This window comes from Abrus precatorius, unplaced genomic scaffold, assembly GCF_003935025.1.
Source record: "Abrus precatorius isolate BTA unplaced genomic scaffold, Abrus_2018 Scaffold10, whole genome shotgun sequence".
Taxonomy (NCBI): Eukaryota; Viridiplantae; Streptophyta; class Magnoliopsida; order Fabales; family Fabaceae; genus Abrus; species Abrus precatorius.
In genome coordinates, this window is record NW_020874292.1 from 21,911,532 (window position 1) to 21,922,098 (window position 10,567).

General features: G+C 29.1%; 1 protein-coding gene across 3 annotated transcripts; it reads left to right on the forward strand.

Moving 5' to 3' along the window:
• Positions 1-4,670: 4,670 nt before the first annotated feature.
• LOC113852712 lies at positions 4,671-7,490 on the forward strand. 3 transcript variants are annotated; one of them, XM_027483060.1, is made up of 5 exons: positions 4,671-4,735; positions 4,963-5,086; positions 5,593-5,773; positions 6,428-6,842; positions 6,949-7,490. In XM_027483060.1, exons 3-5 carry the CDS (start codon positions 5,605-5,607, stop codon positions 7,259-7,261), a joined length of 897 nt encoding a protein of 298 aa, XP_027338861.1. In that variant the 5' UTR covers positions 4,671-4,735; positions 4,963-5,086; positions 5,593-5,604; the 3' UTR covers positions 7,262-7,490. The 3 variants fall into 3 exon arrangements, with proteins under 3 accessions (XP_027338861.1, XP_027338860.1, XP_027338862.1); XM_027483059.1 differs by lacking the exon at positions 4,963-5,086 and having other exon boundaries at positions 4,682-4,735; positions 6,949-7,310; XM_027483061.1 differs by lacking the exons at positions 4,671-4,735; positions 4,963-5,086 and adding an exon at positions 4,776-4,926 and having other exon boundaries at positions 6,949-7,450.
• The last annotated feature ends 3,077 nt before the right edge of the window (positions 7,491-10,567 follow it).

Sequence of the window (10,567 nt, forward strand, 5' to 3'; positions counted from 1 at the left end):
TATATCATTTTTGTATGGCTATCACTTAAAAAGAGAGACAAAGAATGTGATGTGAAAAGATGTCCTTGTGTATTGTGATAAAGAAGCTATGATAGTGGGCACGAAGTGAAAAAGCGTGACCAGAAATTATAGTAAGACAAAATAAGTGAATTCTTATGGAAATTGGAAGACTTTTAAGAGAGAGAATGAATGATGGGAAAGTAATGCTCAACTTCGACGGAATAATTAGTTTCCTTTCAAAGTGGGAAGACTCTGACTCCAAATTGAGTATCTGGAAGACTTATGGGTCGCAATTTACTTAATATCGATAATTCTGCACAGTAATGAAGAAATTCACGAAGTTGATCAAATAATAACTCAAATTTATTAAATTAGTGACCTTCTAAGTCTAAACACTAGAGTTAAACTCAATACCTGTTTAGTCTGTTAAAAAGTGTAAACTCAGTTGAAAATAAACTTAATTAAATTTTGCTATAACTTAGCCCAACCCAAAATTCAGTCGGCCTAAAGAGGGTTGGTTAGCTTGAAATGGATCAGACTAGTCTGTGAAATAAATTGGGAATATATATATATATATATAATTTTTTAAAAAGATTCTACTAGTTAAAATTTGAATAAAAAGAAAATTTCATATGACAATAACATTATAAAGGTAATTAATTTGAAAATTTTAATATTTTTAAAAGGGAGAAATTTTAACATAACTTTTATAAAAAATATTTATAATATGAGAAATTTTAAAAATATATAAAAATAAGTGTTGTACAGTGATGAAGTAAAATCACAAAATAATAATAATAATAATAATAATAATAATAATTATTATTATTATTATATATTTTAAACATTCACATTCAAGACTAATTACTTATTATTATTATTATTATTATTTTATATTTTAAACATTCACATTCAAGACTAATTACTCAAAATTTAAGCATAAAAATAAATAATATATATTATTGTTATTTTTTAAAGTTTAATTCAAAATATTTTAACTAATTATGTAACTCATTTTGATAGTTTAATTTTTTATTTATATTTTTATATTTTATTTAAATTTATGTAACACAGTCTCAAATAATAAATGTACTTGAAAGACACGCATTTTAAGATATTTAATTATATTTTAATTTATAAACAAAAATATTTTCAGTAATAACATGATAAAAATGGTTATCTTTTAATACTTTTTAAAGTACGTTTAGTTTTTTTAATAATTTTTAGAATTTAAATAATAAAAAGAAAAATTAAAAGAAAAATGATAAGTAATATAAAATTTATTTACATAAAAATTGTACGAAAACATAATATTGTTATTCATTTGTGATTTTTGTCAAAAATCAAATTTTATTCTCAATTGTAATTTATTGTTCTGGTATAGGTAAGTATACAAATTGAAAATAATAAAAAATTTTAAAATAAGTTTTCAGAATATCATTTCATAAATATTTTTTTAAATATTAATAATATTTTAATTTAATTATTTAAACTAAAAATATGAATAGTAAAATAGAATAAAGAAAGATTTAAATTTAAAAGTAATTAAAACAAAATAAAATCATACAACAAATTAGTCTAGATGAATTATAAGGTAAATTAGTTTACTTTTACTTTTACGTTTTTCTATATATACTTTTAGATTAATTTTAATTTTTAAATTTTTTTATGATTGTCGCTTACTTTTACTAAATTTATTAATACTCAATAGTTATGCAATATTAATAGTCTATTTCCTAAGCTATTACTCTTAAGAATTAGTAAGATTATTTCACTACCTCATATTTAATTAATATTCATGAAGTTAACTTCCTCTTTATTTTTAGAAACTAGATAATTACTGCTATTATAGCCTATGGAGCCCTAGTGCTCACACACAAAAGTCATATATGCCCTTTTTAGAGATTCCACTTACTTTGTAAGAACTTCCACTTTGTTTGCTAGTGGATCGTTGCTCTCTATCTGATAAATCAAAACAGTTTCTTTCTTTCTATTCAGGCAAGAGTCAATTGCGTGCCACTGAAAATTGGCAGATACCATCTCGTTTACCAATACGTATCCTCATCTAGATCTTTTATCATGAGAGTTCTTCCAACTATTGCATTAACTATGACTTTATTGGAAATTGATACTCTACTATAAAAAATTTGCATTTATCTTCGTATAGGAAAACAATAATGTGGGCAACTTCTCAAAAGTTCTCCAAATTATTTCCACACTTGAAATAAAGATTTTGACTCGCATTATTGAAAGCTAGATGTCTCTGCCATAAACTTAACAAATTAAGATGAGAAAAAATATTTTTTCCAATAATTGCTAAGTCAGATCTTCCCATATTGTGATGAATTAGATGGTAACTTGGCGAATCATGTATTCACCTTTTTCGTGATAAAGAATGGAGAAAGATGAAGCCTAATAGCATCATTGGTGACCCTATTATACTTTATAGTGTTTGTGAGTCAGAGGAATTTTGTCAGATAGAGATAGAAATCTTCGTTATACATTCCCCCAAACTATGTAGGATTTTGAACTATAGTGATCAATGTCAGCTTTAGCTCAAAGTTGTTGGCCTCCACATTTAGAGCCGCAACACTTCCATAAACACCTTTAATATTGATCTCTTTCCTTCTGGTATCCTTGACTCCTTTAACTCATTCCTTTGTTTATGTACAACTTTTTCAATTTATGAATCAAATAAATAAGTTGTAGAAGACTTAGAACAAAGGAGCATATAACAAAGACAATTTTAAAACAATTAACACAAAATGAATTAAAATCAAAGATTAAAAAAATGAAATAGAAAAAAATAAAATAAAGTAAGAACTTTTCAAATCAATTAAATATGAGATTTTCTTAATATTGTAAAACAATTCCTAACAATTACACTAAAAATTTATTCGTGGATAAGTGTACCTATCGAAAAATAATAAACATTTCTAAAATAAGTTTCTAAAATATCGTTTTACAAGAATTATTCTCAAGTATCGATAATATCTTAATTTAATTGTTTAAACTAAATGATGTGTAATAAAATAGAATAAAGGATTCAAATGTAAAATTAATTAAAATAAAATAAAACAACACAACCTATGACAATAAACTATTCGAGATGAGCTCTAGGGTATATTAATTCACCTGTACATTTTTTCTATGTTCATTATTTAGATTAATTTTAATTTTAATTTTTTTATGATTGTTAATCACTCATACTAAATCTATTAATACTCGATGGTCATATAATGTTAATAATTTCTTTTCTAAGCTATTACCTTTAATGATCATGTAAAGTAAAGGAAAGAAAAAAATATAAAGAGCTTATAAACTTGTTAATTTAATAACGATTAAAAGAGAAAAATTAAGTTTGATTTACTTAATTCTTTGTCAAGTTTTACTCTATAGATTCATTAACTATATGTGGTACAATTGCTTATAATATAATTAATTATGATATGTTTAAAAGTTACTAATTCTGAACATACAAATATAGCATAATCTAATAAACATCAATCAAAAAAGAAAATTAAATTTATTGTCAAATATAAAGATCACATAAAGTTATACAAAAGATCTACTATACTTAATCCATAGTTAGAGTTATGGATTTAGTTAGATATAATGTAATAAAAAATTAAAATAATAATAAACCAATCTATAGTTAATTGAGAAGTAAATTCAAACTTAATGAATCTCCAATAAAAAAACGATGAAGATAGTTCTTAACATCAAGAAGCGTTCTTAAATATTCAAAAATTATTAATGACTGTCTAAAAATTAAAATACTTAAGTCACGGCTCTTAAAATTCTTTAAATAAAATTTTAAAAATCTAAGAGTTTTTTTAATTTGATTCTCTCATTAAATAGTACGGTTGTGCGACTGTGCACATGGTTTGAAGCATAAAAATATTGATTGCTAAAACATGAGTATATTTTTCTATTTTTCATTAATTTATATCCAAAATACCTTAATAATTCATGAAGACTTTTAACATATTAAATTATGATAATTAGTAGAATAATTGATATAAAACTAATTCAAATAAAGATAAGTATATAAAAATAAATTATAAAAGCATAACAAAATACAATCTTAATAAAAAAAACACGTGAAAACACATGTTTAGTAACTTTTTTTGTGTAGCAGTATCATAGTGTGTAATATTGTTAAAAATGAAAATAAAAAAGTATTTAGTTAGTTTAGTTACATGGCAACTTCCGTTATGCCCATATGCACCACCATGAGAATAAAAAAATGTGAAAAAAATATAACCTAAAAATAAAAATATCCAAAAATATATTATAAAGTTTATATTAATTTTCACAAAATAATTTTACAAGCCTTGAAAGAAATATGACCTTACAAAAATTTGGATATTCCCTATTTATTTTTTCTTTTGATTAAATAAAGAAAAAAACTTAAATATATTTTAATTCTTAAAAAATAATTTTTTTTTAAAAATCACTAATTAAATGCTTTTCAATATACAAACTAAATTATTTTAAAATAACAATTACATATTTTCAAAATTCAAAAGTACATAGACATAAAAAAAAATAAAAATCAAAAGTGTATTTAACGGAAAGAAATGCATAACTTTTTCTTTTGATTAAATTAAACTAACCTAAAATAAAAAACTAAAGAAAATAAAAGGTACATGGAAAGAGAGAAAGAGAGAGAACAAGACCAGAGAGGGTTGAAGAGAATCGTTGGACGGAGCCAGGCCCAAACACGGACAAGGTGCGCTTATTTCCGCCATTATTTTCCCAATTTGCTTTTTGTATTTGTTCCCTAACACTTCGACTCTGCAAAGGTTTCGACTTTGGTTCTTTCTATCTCCAATAGCTTTTAGTTTTACATCATCAAAAATTGGCTCAAATTAGGCTTGGAACCGATTCGTGAGATGGTGGAGTTCTGGGGTTAAAGGAAATGTACGATATCCAACTAAATTCCATTCCTTTTTGCAGTTACTTGGTGACTCCCCCATTGCTATGAATAGCTCAAACCCTAGACTGGTCCGAATTTGATTCTGTTTTGCTATTTGGTGTGAGCTCCTTTGTGTTGGAGCGATCAAAATAGTTGGAAGCCAAGGTATTGAAATCCCTTTACGTAGATGACTTTGTTTTAGTTCCCTTTTTGTGGGATCATCTTGGTTCCTCAATACGGTGGACATTATTTTTTTGGGGGTGAATTTGAGGGATCCAATTTTGTTAATAATTTGAGTGCTACCTTTTGTGCTGTAAAACCTCTTTGCAATTGGGATTCAGTTTGAAATGGTGAAATTTTTCTTTCTTTGCATGTTTTTTTAACAAAACAAGCAACTTAATTAAAAAGAATGAATGGTGGTTATGGGAGTAACTGGAAGATTTTAGGTTTTTTGATTAATATTTTGCTTTGAGAGGGGCTTGGGAACTGAACAGTGTCTGCAATATGTGAAATAGTAATTGTTTTTGTTTTTTGCTGCTTAATTGGTCCGTTTCCCCTTTCCAACACTAATCAGCACAGCACCCTGAAGTTGTTTCATAATTTTTGTTTATAGATTCATTCAATTAAAATCTCTTTTCTATTTTGCTTTCTTTTGTTTTCGGGTAATATAGCCTGCCACTTAAATGGATCTGGAGACTGAAAATCGATTAGCTGCTATGCTTATGAGGGAAGCAGCTGAATTGCGGAGGCAGTCTGAAAAGGAAGGTGTTCTGGCTTATCTTCGTAAGCCTAACGAACGGACACGACCAAATTCACGTTTCCTCACTGCTACTGTACGTGGTGTACAACAAGGTTATTTTTTAGTCTCTATTCTCTTTTTTTTTCCTTCCTATATACCTACAATCCTTTAGTTTCAACAATCAGAAAATTAATTATTGAAATTTTGATAGAATACACGGACATCTATAACAAACAAAGATAAAATTCATTCTATTGCTTTCTAAGTCATTGGCTATAACTGCATTTTCCCGTCTAAAATGCACCCCCTCACTTTAGAGGAGCTAGGTCCTTGTCAATCAATGTGTTTAAAGGTCACACATTAAGAAGCATTTATTGTTCTTTGTGAAATTATTCTTATTACTTCAAAAAGAAAGTATTGAATGCTTTTTGGATTTCTAAGATATTACTGCTTCTACTTTTCATTCAGTAGTCTTTATTTTAATTTCTTATTACCATATGTCTTATTACCATATGTCTGTTGCCATGAGCCGGTATGGGTCAAGTGCAAACATGCAAAGCACAATTTGTTACTTAAATGAAGGACATGACTACTTCACCCAAGTTGAATATTAAAATTTTACTTCATTTCTTAAATGCTTGAGATAGGAAAATCACCATCCTCCTCCTCTGTCTGTTTGTGTTGTGCAGCAAGTATGATGTTTATATGTTGAGCTGATAGTTTATCCATGTTAGTTATATTTAATTTATTTTGGTGCTTTCTACCAGCAAATCGAGCTGTGGAAGTGAATGAAATGTGGCGATTGCGGCAAAAGGAACTGGAGCTGGATAAACGGATTAAAGAAACTTTGATAGATAAAAGCAGTAGGGACGGAAGCCATAGGGATGATAATTCATCAAGAAGCACAGGAAGAGATACTGTTATTGATAACTGCACTAGAACCTCTGCTTCATTCTCAAGTAAAAGAGAATCTGAGCTGGATAAACGGGTTAAAGGCCTGTCAAAAGATAAAAGCAGCTATGACAGAAGAGATAGAGATGGCAATTCTTCAAAAAGCCCAGGAAGACGTGCTGTAGTGGATAAAAGCAGTAGTGCCTCAGGTTCATGCTCAAGTAAAAGAGAATTTGAGCACAGCCCAGAAGGTTTAAAGGACGAAGAGCTTGAGGAGTTTCTGCACTCCAGGTATTGTTGCTCTCTTATGCTTTCTAATGTTTAATATGCATGCATGCCTTCAGTAGTTTCTCTCTATAACTTATTTTAGAGCTGAAGAAACCTCATTATGCTGCAGGACCAAGCGCGGCAGAGGTGCTGTTGGTCCAAGGATGGATGAGACTGGGCCTTACCTTCCTACTCATCTAGATGGGGAGCCTAGTACTAGTCCTGATGTAAGGGAACATCGCCTAGTTTATGGTCCGGAGAGGCCTTTGTCATTGAAGTCATACGAATCTTCTGAGGAGGAACTTCATGCAGAGTGGCGAAAAAAGAATAAAAAGGGTCACTCTAGCAACTCGAAAAAGGAGCATTCTAAGAAGCACAGGTCCAAGGAAAAATCTAAGCATAAGAAAATGAAAGAGGAGAAAAGAAGTAAACATCATAGCTGATTATATTCTGTAATTTGATATTCTAATTTAAGGTCATAACTGTTGGATAGAGGCAATATGGATGAAACCATGTTTGTTCTTTGTACAGATTATTTTCTGTAACATCAAATGCAATCCTAAAGATATAAATTGGAAATGGATTTGCTCCACATCACGCGAGAATTGGAGGATTCAGCTCCATTTTTGCTTAAGCAAATTTGCTTCACTTAAGTGAAAATGGAAATTTTTGCTTCTCCTTCTCTTTCTCTCTTTTCTTCCTTTCTTCTCTTCCCACCCCCCTCCCCCTTTCCACAACCTCGCGTCTCCTCCCCATCCCTTTTCCCTTAGCCCAGCTTATCCTTTCCCCCTCCTCCTTCTCCAGCCTCCCATAACCTCATCCCACGCCCCTTCCTCCAGCCTCCTTTCTCTTCTTCTTTAACTCTTTCAAGTCCTCCTCTTCCAATTCCTTTCTTTTCTCTCATTTTTTTATAATTTTTATTTTTGTTTAAGTGAATTTGTTTAAGCAAAAATAGAACAAGACTGTCTAGTTTCTGTATAAACTAGAGTAGAGTAGATTTAGATTCATATAAATTATGGTTCTTTTTGCCATGTGCACATTCAATTTATTTTGTAAGTCTCGAATTAATATCTTTTCTCAACTATATAATGAAGCTAATTCTTTAACCACTTCAAAGTTTACTTTGATAGTTCATTTGACATATTATTTGGTTAATCTTGGCTATTCGCTCCTTATCTTTAGCATCTTGCCTAGGCTTAGGGTTTTTTACACTTATTAGGTTTCTTAATCCTTCACCAATAGAAATTTTCACCCGCGTTTGTTTGTTTTGACCAATTCACCTTCACTTGCCAATTTACATGAATGTCATGGAGATTTTCTTCCCTCATATCATATGCAACATTGTGTATATTTCATCTTTCCATTTTCACCCACTTTATGATTACAACACTATCCATTTTGACGTTGGTATTCTAATTATAGAGTTTTCCCAACAGTTACATGTCGTCATTTTCATCCAATGACGAATCATAAATTATGTAACAAACTAAACTTTTATTTTGGTTTCTAAACAATTTTTAGTCTGACATTTTAATCCCTGAGAAATTAAAAATGTCACGTTAATTCTCAACTTTCATCTCTGTCATTCATTTTAGTTCTTGAATGCAGATTCTGTTAACAAACAGTAACATAAACTAATATGTTAAGTGCCATGTCAAAAGCTCATTTGGCTGAAATGACGTTGTTTTGAGGAGTTTTGAAAATAAACTAGCAAAACGCTTGTAATTAGATTTGGGTTCATTTTTAGTAACAATGAAGTTAAGGTTTTTTTCTTAATTTGGGGATTTGCTATTCTAATTGTTCAATTTTGTTGACAAACTCGTCCTCAACGCTAGATTTTTTTTTCGATTTGTAATAAAGTTTTGTTTTTACATGAAAAAATTGTAACTTTCTTGCTTTTCCTCTCTCTGTAACAAGATTTGTTTGAAATTTGTAATAAAGGAAGTATAGGTAAAAATGCTAAAATTTGTAACTTAGATAGGAAAAGCTTCTTTCGGCCTCTACAGCAAGTGGCTAATAGGTCTATGATATTCACTTTCCAGCATTTTTACCAACTACCATGATAACAAATGCAAACGGGTATAGGCTTGACAAGCAAAATATTGGGTCAAAAGATGTGAGCATTTTCTCACCTTTTGACATTCCTTACATTCTAACCGTCACTCTTAGTTTCCCTTAACCTTGATTTTAGACCATTTCCTTGCACTGAAACAGGTCTCTCCTGAAAGTTCTTTGCAATATCTTAGTGATGGCAAATACTGTCTAGTTGAACTAGTATAACTTCTGAAAGATCTAAGTTTAGAACTACCCAATATATGATTCCTTAGACCTTTCATCAATTTATAACCTTGTAATTTATCCATATAACCTTTTCCTTGAGCTTGTTTTTCTATTTCATAAAAATTTCCAAATTTATGCCATCTCCTATATTTTGAAGCTTCTTAAATTGGACTTCCCATTCTATTCCATATGATATGCTTCTTTGTAGGGATGTGCTTCTCCTTGAAGCTTTCCCAGAGATAGACTTCCTACCTTTTAATCTCTAAATATTCCAATGCTAAATACAATTTCAGTGAAATTTTGCAATAAGTCTTAAGGTTCTTCTCTGAGACAAAGAAAAATATGCAACATTGTTTCGGCAATTAGGGGCACATGTTCAATTTTTTTTAACAATGTCATTTTTACCAAAGTGTTTTATCACTCACTTTCAAAACATCTCAAAACGACGTTGTTTCTGCCAAGTAGGCTTTTGATATTACACTTAACGTGACATGTCAGCTTTCTGTTATTATTTGTTAATGGAATTTGCGTTTAAGGACTAAAATAAACAACAAAGATAAAAGTTGAGAACTACTATGATATTTTTAATTTTTTAAGAATTAAAATGTCGGACTCAAAATCTCTGAAGACAAAAATGAAAGTTTAGTTTTATGTAACATGTCTTACAAAATTAAATGTTGGTACAATATTTATTTAACTATATTGGGAATGCCAATGAATAATATAGAGGGTGACTATATTTCAAAGTTCTACCCAATCCTTCACTTGACCATCTTTATAGTTCTCCATTGTTGATAACAAGGTTCAGCCACTATGTCTCATTAGGCCTACCAATGCCAATTTACCGATAGATTATTTCCTATTATTTAATTATTAAAATGATACATAACATTATGTAGTTAAGAGGACCGCATCTGCTGGAATGATACTCCAAGCAGTTTGCAACCCTACCTTGTCTATGTTTTAAGGAATATGTTCTGAATTTCTGGTATATGCTTTTTTTAATGCCCCTATCGCTCGTTATCAAATGTTTATTAATTATTAATCGCTAAATATTTAATAACTAAATATATACCATAAGATTTCCCTTGTTTTCGACGGTTACCTATCAACGAAAGACTTGTTTGTGATTAGAACTTGAAAGTGAATTTTATTGTGAGCTCTAATCTTAATTAATTTTGATACTTATGTCATTTGATCTTTGTCCTTGGCCTTCTTCTATATTATTTACTGCGGTAAATCTCGACAAGAGTAACAGAGTTACATACACAATCAATACAAGCAGCTTACCCATTAATTAAGAATGCATTTGAAAACAATTTATTAAAATATAATTTTATATAAAATATAATTTTTTATCGATCTAATTATTGAATTATATTAATATATCATCTTGATTATTTATGTCATATTTTATTAAAATTAAACAACTATTAGAATGTAATAAAAAGGTCATTATTTTTATATAT

Bases quoted from the DNA above. Each gene is read 5' to 3' on its own strand.
- LOC113852712 (XM_027483060.1), top strand. From the start codon at position 5,605: ATGGATCTGGAGACTGAAAATCGATTAGCTGCTATGCTTATGAGGGAA. The intron at 5,774-6,427 runs GTTATTTTTTAG...GCTTTCTACCAG, and splicing joins TGTACGTGGTGTACAACAAG to CAAATCGAGCTGTGGAAGTG. The intron at 6,843-6,948 runs GTATTGTTGCTC...ATTATGCTGCAG, and splicing joins GAGGAGTTTCTGCACTCCAG to GACCAAGCGCGGCAGAGGTG.